This window comes from Equus caballus, chromosome 17 (genome assembly GCF_041296265.1).
Source record: "Equus caballus isolate H_3958 breed thoroughbred chromosome 17, TB-T2T, whole genome shotgun sequence".
NCBI lineage: Eukaryota > Metazoa > Chordata > Mammalia > Perissodactyla > Equidae > Equus > Equus caballus.
This window is the reverse complement of record NC_091700.1, coordinates 95,644,843-95,658,696: the sequence shown is the minus strand read 5'-3', so window position 1 is coordinate 95,658,696 and position 13,854 is coordinate 95,644,843. Positions and strand designations below refer to the sequence as shown.

The 13,854-nt window shown below is 41.2% G+C and overlaps 1 protein-coding gene across 2 annotated transcripts in view; it reads left to right on the top strand.

Moving 5' to 3' along the window:
• Positions 1-13,854, top strand: part of NALF1 (NALCN channel auxiliary factor 1) — a 613,526-nt gene that overhangs the window by 562,612 nt on the left and 37,060 nt on the right. For both annotated transcript variants that reach the window (XM_005601335.4, XM_070240462.1), the window contains exon 2: positions 12,140-12,311. In XM_005601335.4, coding sequence (XP_005601392.1) covers positions 12,140-12,311 — 172 coding nt within the window. The remainder of the gene's footprint in view (positions 1-12,139; positions 12,312-13,854) is intronic.

Sequence of the window (13,854 nt, the reverse complement as noted above, 5' to 3'; positions counted from 1 at the left end):
TCAGTGTTTAGAAATAGAAAAACCTGGAAAAATTCAGGAAGAAAAATGTTTCCCTGGGCCAGCCCTGGTGGCCGAGTGGTTAAGTTGGGCATGCTCCACCTCAGGTGCCCAGGTTTGGCTCCTGGGTGTGGACCTACACCACTCATCAATGGCCATGCTGTGGTGGCAGTCCACCTACAAAATAGAGGAAGATTGGCAACAAATGGCAGCTTAGGGCAAATCTTCCTAAAGCAAAAGGAGGAAGATTGATGCCAGATTTTAACTCAGGGCAAATCTCCCTCAGCAAAAAACAAAACAAAAACAACTTTCCCACTTCTGCTGTCCCAAAAGTTGGCAAAACATTTAAGAATGCAGAAAGGAGTTATTAACAATGTATCTTGATTGAATTCAACAAATGATTTAATTTTCTTAATTTTCACAATATGCCAATAAAATTAGTATCAGCTGTTACATATTTGTCTAACCTACTAAGTCTGCTAAGTTATACTAAACAAAACAAAGAAATAGTAGTGTTTTCTACTGTTATTGCTACTAAAAGTCAGCATCAAGACATCCAAAATTGTACTCATTAGCCCAGCTTCTACTGTTGCCTTTAAAAAAGTGCATCAGAGAAAATGGATGCCATTAGTTTCTAGATTTAAAAAATATATATAATAATAATAAAACGTTGGTCAAGAAAATAAACTCTACTAAACAAGAGGGGTTCCCATATGCCTGCTTCACTTGCCGTGGCCATATGGACTCACTTTCAGCCTGTGTATTCATGCTCTCCTTAATTCATTCAAGAAGTAATAACTGAGTCCTGCCAAAGGCCAGGCCCCCCACTAGTGGAGTATTCATCGATGAGTAAAGACAGACAAGTTCTTGCCCTCATTATGATTTTTGTTGTTTGTCTAGTTGGTTAGATAAAATTCATTAAAATTTCTTGAACATTTCAAGCAAGTGTTCAGTTTTAAATGTCTGTGCAATATAATTTCACAATTTACATGATTTTTTCCATACTTATAAAGTTTACAATTTCTTTTTAACTTATCTAGGCTTCTCATAAGTAGGGTGTACACACCCATGGCATATGCAAGTTGACCCACTGGAATGTGACAAGAAAATATTTAAAAAATTCTATTTATAGTTATCATTTATCGTTTATGTTTTGTGTATGTTTTGTAAAGTGCACCTTATACAATAGTTCATGTGTAAATTTTATAAATAAATATTTATGTAAGGGAAATATGCTAAAGTTGTAAATGGATGGAGTGAAAAGTGTTTAGCAAGTACTGTTCAAAAGATATACCATTTAGTGTCAGTTCTGTATAGTTTAACAGGTGAATAAATTTTCATGTGAGAAATAATCAGGCAGACAGAAGGAGAGAGAGAGAGAAGGAGAGAGAGAGAAGGAGAGAGGGGAAGAGAGAGAGTGGAGGATTTAGGACTGGACTAGGAAAAGAAGCTTCCTCATTGGTGGTAGCTGTTACTTCTAGTGATAAGCAATTTTTTTCAGACGCAATTTTGGCTCTTTCCTCATTAACAATAGTACTACTCATGTCACCAGTGCTTGGAGTTTCAAGCACCTGTTAATACGACCACAAACACTGTGATCCTTTGCCGTATTGAAAATCTTTCACTGATGAGTAAAATGCTTAACAGTTGCTGAAATATCTTATTGAGATACGAAACGAAATACAAAGTGTTGAAAACGTGTGACTCTCCTAAGCTTACCCTCCGAAGAGATGTTTCTCTCAACCCAGGGACAACTCTACGTGAACTCTCAGGACTGTTTACTTAGACTCGACTGTGCGCACAGCAACACACATTTAGATATGGGGTGGGGCTGCGGGGTAAATGGCCTAAGATCTAAGCCTGACTCTGCTCTTCTCTGCTGTGGGACCTTGGCCAAAGCGCCGACGTTCTCTGCGTCGTAGTTTCCACCTTCATCAAACTGGAAGCCCACACGCACCCGACGTAAATCACACACTGAAGACACCTGGCGGAATAAGCGTGTAGAGCAGATACGTAATTATCCGCTTCCTTCCTGCGGTCTCCCCGCTGCCCTTTGCCCCTCCTTCTCTTTCCTGTCACAGGCACGTGAATCTCCACCCCATTCCTCCCTCTGCCAGCCGGGTGTCGCTCCGTCTCAAGGACTGTCCCCTTCTCTTCTCATCACTGATGAAAGCATCATTTCTGCTTTCCCCAAACCGAAGCGCCCTCCCAGCAACACACCGCCCAGCGCATCCTGCCTGTCTCCTTTAATTTGAGGATACTGCTGTTGATGACAGGAAAAATGTCTTATAAGGAAATTTTTAATCTGTCCTCCATTCCTGCTCCCAAGAGCACTTGTCTACTACCAGGCCCACAGCAGGCTCTCAATCAATAACTTAGGATTACGAGACAGATCGAATGATACCTTGGAAGCCAAGTTCTTAGAAATCACTTAGCTGCTTCCGTTTTATAACACGCTACAACTCTGTATCCTAATCAGACTTTTGAAGTGTACACCCTGTGACTTTTTAAAGCTATAAATTCTAAAGGATCAACGGCACATTTCTGGCTGTCAATACAGACGACATTTAAATAAATAGCATGTTTCAAGGGCCGTGTGACACGTGACACTGCTGCATTCCCAGGGTGATGATTTGTTCCTAGGCTACAGAAGGAGCTGTCATCTCTTCCTGTTCCTGCTCCTCGCCGGCAGGACACAGGATAAAGCAGAAAATCGTAATGATGGCATGGTATTAGCTGCTAATTGTTGAGTATCAACTCTGTGATGACCAGTCAGAAGTGCTCACATCCATGGGAGAAATCAAGAATGTAAAGAGCTACTCAACCAAGGGGCAGCAGCACCTTCTTTGAGCAAAGACACATTATTGTTGTTTTCATTGACAACTGATTTGAATTTGATATTGGCAAAGCCGGGTTGCAGTCATGCATTGCTGATACAAAAAGGTCCTGACCAGATTAAAAAGAAGTGGAAAATTTAGATATATACCCAAAGCATTTCATATTCCAGTTCTAAAGGTATATGGCTATATAAAACGATCAGTTGTTAGTTAATTAATTTTACTTTATTATTGGAAATATTCCATATTTTACTTCGGGTTCTGTGATGAAGCTATGCCCTAACCTCTTTAGACCTTTTTTGTGTGTTTCTGTTAAGTGAGGCAGTTATAGTATGTCCAATTCTGTTGAGTTTTATGACATCTGCATTTTTTACTGAATGTACTGATTACTTATTATAATTTTACTGAATACGTTGGTATTTTCTAAATATAGTCTAGATTCCAGATTATAACACTCATTCATTTATTAATCATCAAGCGCTCCTTGAATTCCTATGAGTCCTACAAAATAAAGGCAGTCTACCATATTCACTCCTCTCCTTTCCTTGGTGAATATATTATCCCTTTATATGCTTAAAACTAGTTTCAGATTTATCTACAAACTCACTTCCATTTCTCTTTCTTCAAAATGTTGATTTCCCACTTTTTAAACTCTTTTCAGTATGCTTAACTTGCTTAAGGTATGAAGCCCCAAACTGAATTTATGTTGAAGCATTCACGTGCTGTCTTTTTAAAGCTCTAAATTCTAACAGGATCATTGGCCCTTTTACAATAGGGAGTAATGGACCAGCTTAAATACGTGGTGTATTTAGAGGACCACGTGACATCTGACTGCTACATTCTCAAGGTATTGGTTAGCTGATAGTCTACAAAAGAAGTTGTCATTTATTCCTGCTCCTTTCCAACTTGAGAAAGGGCTGTTGAGAAAACAGCAGTGATGTCCCCCCGTGGCCACACTCAGAAGTAGTCTCCTGAAGGAACCCCCTTCTTTCTAACGCCCACTTGCAGAGCTCCCACCGTCTTTGTCACCAACATGATAATCTGTGAAGGCAGCTCATTAAAAGAGATCTTTCTTGACACTATTAATAAACAAAAATTAAACCGAGTGAGTTTAAAGATCTAATTGGCTTTATTCAATGATTCATGAATCAGCGAGTCTCCTCCAGCAAGCAGAGAGATAGTCCTGGGAGTTACACAAAATGCAGAGTTTTTCTAGGAAGCCGGATAGGGCAAGGAAGTTATTAGCAAAAGAAAAGACAGGATTACTTGGGGCCAGGACATCTCTTTGGCAGGAAGAGACAGATAAGGATTTTATCATGCAGATTGTTACTTCTCCCTGGGGTGTGGTGAGGGGGCGGGGTGGGGAGGGGGGTGGCGGGCTGCAAGATGCAGCAGGCCGGCATGACAGATAACCTCCTTGGTACTGACCTATTCCAGACTGGTTGATTAAATTACATTTCTGGGGAAGGTCAAAACTGTAGTTAGGTTAGGTATTAAATCTAGGCTCGGAATCATGGGCTTTAGTGCAAGTGTCACCATTTTGGGCTTGTGGTTTTCTCTTTAAGAACGCCAAAAAAAACGGTTGTTTACTGTGAGCTTAATTCACCTATTACTATCATATTCATTTCTGATGTACAGCAGGACTTTTTTAGAAAGATATCAGTTAGTGTGATCTGTCTGCCAGACCCTTTTTGCCCTAATCCCAGCCATAGCAGCTTGTCCTTTCAAATAACAAGTTCCGAACAAGTTGGAGCTCTGAGGGCTTTCCACGAGCCCTATGCATGAAACCACATCCTGCCTCCTTTTTTGCAGAAATCCTTCTCTGCTTGCAACCCAACCCCATACTGTGCCTCAGCACCCTAACCATGGCATCTCTTTGGAAAGAGAGGTTCAACTCATGAAGTGGGCTTTTAAAATTTTATTTCCTTTGGATTTATTTGGCCTCCAATAAAAAAGTTAGCTGATCACTTCAAAAGGGATCCATGGGATTTAGTATTTTAGAAGCTCATCAAGCTTCATGGTTTGAGTCTTTGCTCTGTGGGGATCTCAGAGCCAGGGGGACTGGCTCACACTAACCAAATCACAAAGCAGTGCTGTGCAGACGTGAAGGCCATGGTATGAATTATCCAGTGAGAATTCCATGGAAGTTAAATTTCTCCCAGGTACACCAAGGGCACTGGGAATACCAAGTGCATAAGGCCCCTTTACAGGAGCCTAGAAGGGGAGGCATATGAGGAAAGAGTGTTGCATTTAGTGTAAGTCCGTAAGAAGTGTCCATTTCAGAGTCTTGAGAGGTGCGCATGTCAGGGAAGGCTTACAGATGAGTCACCCAGGATGGGTAGGAATCAACCAGACTAAGGGATCTGAGAAGGAAGTGGAAGCAAGAGCATGGGTGGAGGGCCACAGAAGGCATGGCGTGTTTAGTGACCCTGCTTGTCACTCTTCATGGTAGAAGAGCACAGGGTAAGTGTGGGAGGGGAGAGAAACGAGGCTGGAGCGCTAAGCAGGACAAGGTCGCAAAGCTCTTGAGTCTAGCCAGCAGTTTAAATTTTTTCCTGAGTGCCGTGGAGAGGTCCTGAGTGATTTAAACTGGAGTAGTGAAAAAAATCAAGTTAATTTTACAAAGATTACTCTAACTGCAGTGAGAGAACAGCAGAGAGGAGGAGTTTACCACGAAGGCACCAAGATAGGTCCATAGGTGCATCTATGTAGTCACTAGGGAGCGACGGCAATGGTGGGAACCATGAGACTTTCCAAAGAAATCAAGAGCTTTGAACAGGTACTAGAGATATTTAGGAGGTAGCCTCACCAGGTAGGGGGTGGTGATTAAACAGTTGTGGGAGAGAGCAGAAGGAGGCATCAGTGATGACTCCCAGATTTCTGACGTCTTGCTTTGCCCTAAAGAGAAGATGCCGAATTCCACTCTGGACTTGTGGAGATGGAGATGTCAAAGAGCACTGAAACAGATGGAGGAGACAGTTTATAGGTAGATCAGAGGATCGAGAGAGAAAGAGAAAGGTGCACTGGAAATAAAGATTTAGGCTTCACTACTTTAAAGATGATAATTGAATCATGAGAGCAGATGATTTTCCTGAAAGAATGTATACAAGAAAGTTTAGAGCCTAAGGGATACCAACATTTTGGGGAGTGACAGGAAACAAATGAAGGACAATAATAAAACAGTAAGTGAAGAGTGAGGAGTGGTCAGAGGAGTAGAAGGAAAACCAGGATAAATGGCGTTCCGATATCCGGGTGCCAGCATTTCAAGAAGGAATTTAATCAAGAGGGCTCAATGCTGCCAAGAAGGTCAAAGAAGAAAATATCCAATTTTAGCAGCTGGGTTTATCAGCAGAGAGGCCAAGTTGTCTAGAAAGGATAGTTTCTGTGGAGTGGTTCGGGCTGATGCCAACTCATAGAGAGATGAGGAGGGAAAGGAAGACAACACAAGGAAGGCATTGAGAACAGACAATGCAAGATGTGTGTTAATGAGGAAGAGAGAGAAAGAAGCTCAGGTGGCTTTGTGCCCCTCAGATAATGCTGGGGACACACTGACAAATTCTTCTCTGGTTTCCCTTTTTCTGAGCCTCTTGCATCCCTCTTGGATGGGAACATGCTCTGTTCAAGAAAGCTCAGTCGTGTTGCTTTGCTCTTCATTATCGTTACCATGATGTGTCTGTGGCTCTCCATGATACCACATCTGACTACAGACTGGGAGCGGGCTGGCCCTGCCTTTTTCAGACCGATTTCCTCTCCTCAGTGGATGGACCCTGGGGCTCTGGCCCGGCAGTGAGAATGGTTTGGGTGGACTTGAAAATGTGGGGCAGCACCAGGAAGCTAGGGGAGTTCTGAAGTTCAGGGGAACAGACCAAGTGTTATAACAGGATCCCGAAGTGGGTCAACCAACAGAAAATAGGAGGACATTTGCATTTTCTTCAGGAAATGGAGCCAAGACATAGCCCTGGAGCACAAGGTGTACTGACATAAGTCTTTGGTGGATCAAGGAGGCTGGTTCTCGGTACACAGTCCGTCTCTTAATATTCGTCCACAGATGCCTTAGCTCATCCATAGGCAGAGACTTTTTTCTTGTTTCCCTCTTAGAATCTATCAGTATTTCCAATTTCTGGGTGCAATGCGCTTTAACCAGACGCTGACACAGATATAGAAAAAAGACGACATTCAGATATATGAATGTGAAATTTATTTTGACTTCCACCTCCACTTATAATTGTAACAACATGCGTTCTGCATCAAAGTGCATTAGCCTGAGGCAGTTGCTGTAGCAGACTATTGCTTACATAACCAATTGTTTCACCTCCACACGCTAAAAACTCAGGCCACAAATGCATTAGAGCTGCCAGAAAAGGATCTAATAAAATGTATCAACATGTTATAAATGTAAAAGGAGTCCGTCCTCACTAATAATTGGGGAAAAAGGGAAAGTAACCTTCTAATATGAAGATGACAACCATCTTCAATACCTGACACATTTCTTAAGAATAAAAACTTGCAACCAAGATGAGACTTTTTCAGCAGGCTAACATTTATTTGCAGTATAGACCCGCTACCTGGTGCTAAAACATGGATACAGATTTGGGGGAAGGAGGCAATTGAAAAGGAATGAGAATCTCAGCTTCTATTGGGAAAATATTAATCTTAGGCATTTTGTGAATGGCTCTCTGCAGGATTAGCCATAGTCATATGGAATGTCCAGAACCAAGAGAGGTGATGAGAACCTGACATGCTGGCGGTCATTTATTACGGCAATCCTGTTACCTATGATTATTCAGGGCACCAGGTATAACTTCTAATGACTAATATGGTGACTGTCTAAGGCTCATCCTTGTGTCACATAAAGCATTCTCTTCCAGAGTTCCATAGCTGAGCATCGCCTCCCAGAGTCAGGCAGCAGGCAAAAGACCTTCTCTCCATCTCCTGAGGGTTTCACCTCAGCCATGCTCGCGTCATTGGAACAAAAATTTTCCTGAACACTGAGAATTATCTTTAAAAAATATTGTCTTCATCAAGAGTCTGGAAACGAGGTCGGCAGACCACAGCTCCCTGGGATTGCCCCTCCTGTCCCCACCCTTTGTTGTCCTCGCCCACATCTTCAGATAGGCCTGTGTAACCAGGGAGGCAGGGCAGAGAAGTCAGCCCGAGGGGCATGGCGGTGGACCTTGCAGCCTGCTGTGCGGAATCACAAGTGAAAGTTTGGACAGCGCAGTTCGGAAGTGAAGGCACTTGCAAAAGAAGAGGCTATGTCGGAAATGAGTGATACTCAGGTCATGCCTTCCAAATAACGGGGTGCCTTATTGAGACAACGGCCTGGGGGCCAGCGATTTGGCATTGCCATCGACTGTGACCTTTCCAGGCCCCAATTCCCACTTTAACATGAGATGCCTGCCTGGATGATCTCGAGGAACTTTTCTACTCCGGACCGCCGTGCCCTCAGAGACCCAGACTTCTTCACATTGTCATCAGTTTCCACGTCCTCTGAGAGTTCCAGTTACCAGAGTTCCCAGCGAGAAAAGCTCTGGCCTGGCTGTTGAGACCTGAATTCTACTCGTTGACTACTGTAATCTCTCTGTAACTCAGTTTCTTTCTTTGTCAAGTATTTCCCAAACACCTCGCAAGGATGACGTGGGGGAAAAAATAGCAAATGAGAAAATACTTTGGTAGAAAAAGAGAAAATCATTTTCCAAATATTAAGTAAAAATGACTTTCTTGTTTAGGCCATTTTGATAATTTCGTCTGTCCCTTTCTAGGCTGTAAGTTGAGAGTATTTCCTTTGTAACTGTGGGATGGGCAGCAGGCAAGCAGAGTTTTTTCGTACAGTCAGTAGTCATCTCCAAGGGCCACAGAGTGGAGGTGAGAGTGGGAGAATGGTTCATTTGAGTTGTCCTTCATGAGTACAATTACCTGGTGAGCATAACTGCTTCTACAAAGAAAAGGGCACAAGCCCTTATGAAGGGTGTGGGTGCATGTAGTGTAGCCATTAATTTGTCACCAGAGGCCTGACACATATTTTTGTCCCTTCCCAAAATTATTGTTCAGCATCATATAATCATTTACAGTATTTAGTGACACCTAGAAAAGCGATTACCTAATATTTCTCTATGTAGGAGAAGGCTAAGCCATCATAAAAAAGATTTCTGACCTCCCCTACACCATGGAGTTCTTAGGAAAGAAGACAAGTATATTCATTTTTCATTATGTGCTTTTGTTTGAAAATCCTTCAGTACTTTTAAAAATTAATCTTCTTTCTTTAGCTTTATGCCACTGCAAAACATCTAACTTTTTCAACTTCCCTCCCTCAAAAGATCCTACCAGGATATTGAAAAATGTCTGAGAGCCATTTATTTCTCCCACTTCCCTAACACGAGAATCTTCTGCATAGCGTATTGGCAAGAATTATCTTAACTCTATCTGAGTTTTTCCAGTTACAGAGAAGTTAGTACCTCACAAGACAGCCCATTTCATTTTCTGTACATCTCTTCTGGCAAGAAAGCTCTTCTTCCTGCCATGCTAATATTTACCTGTCTGTTTTCTCTCTTGTCTTTATCCTCTGATTTCACATTCAAAAAAGCTATTGGCATCAGCACATAGCAGCAATTCCCTCAGGTATGGAGGACGACAGTAAGGACCTCATCTTTCTTTTTCTGCCCACGAAGTTTCCCCTGATTGCTTTCTGACATATTGCATCCCAAGAACTAAAATTTTAGAAAGTGTTTAAGGCTCAAGTAAGGAATACTCCATTGCATTTCAAACATCCAGGACTTACATCATAAGAATCGGTGATGCACTGAAACGGCCAGAGAGGCCCTTAGCGCCGCACGAAGATCCAGAATTCTGCTGGCAGCCATGCAAATTATGACCAGTCTTCTTCATAACTGTTACATGATATCTATGCTTTGAAGACTTATTAGTTTTTTAAGTAAAAAATCTCCAAAGGAAATATAGCTGAAATAGTATTTAAGGAACCAGAATAAAAATGGGTCAATTCCAATGGGGTGATGCTATGGAGTGGGTATATATCCCAGGAGACTTTAACATGCGATGCCCCGTTGCCTGTGAGAGAGGAGAGGTTGTTTCTTCAGATAGGGTTTACAGGTACAGGATGTGACTTGTTTTTCAGAAATCATTTTAATTTGAGTAATTGTCCAAAAACAAACTAGGAGGAGAAACAGCACAGTTTGGCCCATAAAAATATGTGCAATTCTCTGGAATTGCACAGGAGATAAGGGAAATTTTTTGCTGTTAGAACTGTATGTGTAAACAGACTCAATTTCCTCTAGTACCCGAAAAAGGAAATCAAAACCAGAAATTACAAAAAAGAATGGTCTACTGGCCATTCTTAGCTCACAGCTCAGTTTACAGCATAAATGTCGTATATCGTATTACATATTATGCTATATTACACAAAGACCAATGGCATTTTGGCAAACATCGACAGCTTCCCCAAAGTGTGGTTGGGAAAGCATTCCACTTTTCATTCTTCTGAAACTGATGCTTTTAGTCTCTTTCTGGTGGCATGATGGCACTCCCACACCCTCCACCTCTGTCAGGGGGCCCTCATCCACTCGCCTCACCTCATTTCCATGTTGAAATTTAAGAAATCTTCAGAGTTTCCTCGGCTATTGTAGTATTTTTTTCTAGCAATTTCCAATGCACACTTTTATTTTAAGACTGTTCAAAAGACCTGTAAAAATTCTAATTATTTGTATATTTTCCTATCAAGTTGTATGGTGATTATGAACCATTGGTGATAGCAAATAAAATTACTTTTAGCTATCTAAAATTATATCTGAATTTCACATGTATCCCATTTTACCGCCACTGAGGCACCTTTGATCAAAGAATAAAGTTTCATTTTGATCAAACTAATAAAAAGTTATGAATAAAAATTCAATACAATCTCCCTTATGCCAAATGGACGTTGACCAGTCACTCGAAATTTCAGTGCTGATTTCAGATTAATACACAAATTCCCTTGTAATTTCAGAAGTTCTTCTAAAAAAGAAGTTTTCAGATTAAACATAACGTAACTATGAACAGTACAGGATTTGGAATCCTACAGAACATGGGTCTGAATTCTGGATTTTCCACTACTTCCATTATTAATTGTTATTCTTATGCAAAGCATGACTAATAGTTACTTTCTAAGTGTGTGCTGAGAATTATATGGGGAAAAATGCATACAACACACTTAGAATAGAGAACGAAGTTGATAAATACTCGCTATTGTTCTTGCTATGATTGTCAAGTATTTATGACCTCCTAGTGTTCGTTTAACTGTAAACCATTCAATTTTCTATGTAGGACATAGTGGACAAAATCTTATCTGAATAGCATTAACCCTAGAAACAGCTAAACAGAAGCCACCAGTGCCCAGGGTCTGGGAAGTACCTTACTCACGGGGGTCTAGACAGTTGATGGGTACTTTTGTCATTGTTTTAGTTGGATTCAGGTTCAGCTTGTTTCCTTATATTAGAAAAAGGTGTTTTTTAAATATTTATTTTCCTAAATAGCTATCAAAAACAAAAGAGATAAATGAAATCATAATCCTTTTACATTTTATTCAATCAAGTAAGTACTTAATAAATATTCATGTGGATCACACAGCATCTCGAAGGTCCAAGGTGTGGTTCTGGTGAGGTTTCCTTTCTCGGGCGCCTAATGACACCACGGCGTGTTATGTCTGATCTGGGTGGGTGTTTGCAGGCTCTCAGTTGACGAGATATTTAATTCATTTGATGTGAGTCACAAATTTAAATGCTCACTGCCACTTGTTCTCTGCCTTTGGAGTTCAAGCTCTAACTGGCGGGCATTGTCTGCCCTCCTGCTGGGCCATCGTTGTAAAGGACTCAGCGCCATCTAGTGCCCATTGAAAGCACAGCCTGGAGCTCCCTGCTCAGGGAACTGACTCACCTTGCACCCTTCAGGAAGTAACCACAGTGTATCACAGTCAATAATTTCTTTTACTTACCCTACCTCTGGATTTTGAAAACTTCAGATCCTGAATAACACTGCTGTTTTTCAAATGAGCCACGTCAAATCAAACGCTACATTTCCTTTTGCATTCTCTTAGGGGCTCAATCAAATAATGTTTTGCTCTGTTGCAAAGACTTGTGTTGCTACGTTTTTATCACTTGCATCTGGCAATGTGTAAAGATGTTTTCTCAAAATGAGAATTTTCTTATGATCCGCTTGAAACCACAGCATGCTTCTCACAGTACAGCATGTCCTTTATTGGAGTCAGAACTGTTGTCATCCCTCCCTATTTTTGATTCTTGTCTTTTTTTTTTCAGATTGTCTACAAAGCCTGGCTGTGTTCCCAGTACTTTGAAGTCGCACAGTTTAACTGCAGAAAGACAATTCCTTGCAAGCAATACTGTTTGGAGGTTCAGACGAGGTGTCCGTTCATATTGCCCGACAACGATGAAGTCATCTACGGGGGACTCTCCAGTTTCATCTGTACAGGTACAGCGCAGGCCAGGGTTGTCACCAGCCTCTCCTGCTGGCCCTGCTTTCTTATGTGCTGTCGATTTCCTTTGTTGTTTCCTTCCACTGATGTCACCTTGAAGATACAGCTGGTAGTTTTCCACGCTTTCCTTCACAGAAGCCCTGAGACGACTTGATTTGGAAACGCCACGTTACTATAGTCTGCCTGTGACCACAACCATTAACTTTGTAAAAAGATAATTCCCAGGGCAAAATATTGGCAATCATTGGATATGCTTAAACTTGACTTAGAGTAGCTTGGGCTCTGCCTGCATTCTCTTTGCATTACCTAAGAACAGATCATGTGATAAGGCTAGTAAAATTAGGTTTCTTTTTCAAATTGTAACACATTTATGTCCCTAAGTCTATTTTCTGAGAAGTGTTCTGTTACTTTACCTTAAACAAGTATCAGGAGCATAAAGAAATGTCTATCTAAGTTATTTGTGTGTGTGTAGGGGGGTGGTATTAGAGACACACAATAAAGGCCAGATACAATTTTATCTTCTATTTCCCATTAACAAAGTTTACTTCTTTCAGTAAATGACTCAGACTAGGCAAAACACTGGTATTAGCTTTCAATGTCTGGATATTTATCAGCATTACAAAATTTAGACACAGAATAACAGGTAGAGGAGAAGAGTAGATTGTTATTGAAAATAAGTGATGAGAAGACAAGTGAAAACAAGACATTTTGCCATGGTGGTGCCATAAGCAGAGTTGTTCTGCATTCTCTCTCAGTAAAAAAGTCCATGCAATATCCTTGTAACTACGTGGTTTGCATAGTAGCATGTTTAGTTTTCAAGCTTAAGGATAAAACACCATCATAAGCGTGGAGAAACATGAAAACCCTCTTCTTATATCAAGCTTTGTGAAACTCTATTGAGATCCTCAACATGAGAATTTATCAGCTTCTTTCTAGATCACTTATTTACACGCCTATCCACTAGCCGTACTGTCCTAAGTCTAAGTGATAAGCTATCAAGAGACAGTCCGCCAAAGTTCTCCAGTAAGAAGCTGGCTAAGAACTGGATGAGTCTTTCTTACGCCGCCCAACCTCGCGGGAAGAACATCTGCCTGAAGGTTAGGAGACATGGGCTTTCGTCCTATTTCTGTTATGCATTCTCTCTGAGCTGCCATTTCCTCCTTAGTAAATTAGTAATAGCAATACCCTCATGCATCCTCGCTATGAGGATTACTGAAAAGGGAGATGCACAAGGTATGTCGTCAATAGGCTATAATAGCTATTGTGCAACGGAAAGTGATTTGGGGAATGTAACACTATTTGCCAATCATTTTTGTTACTCCCCTGATTGGATGCTGCGATCATTTTTCATCTAGCTCCTCTCTGCTGGGAAGACAGAGTGAGAGCAAGAGGGAGAGAGAAAGACAGAGAATGAAACCAAGGGAAAGGAAGGAAGGACAGAAAGAAATTAATCTTCTTCCTTTGAATCTGAGCCCAAATACACCAGGCACAGGCTATTAATTTACTTGATTTTCACATAAAACTTTTAATAAATGATTG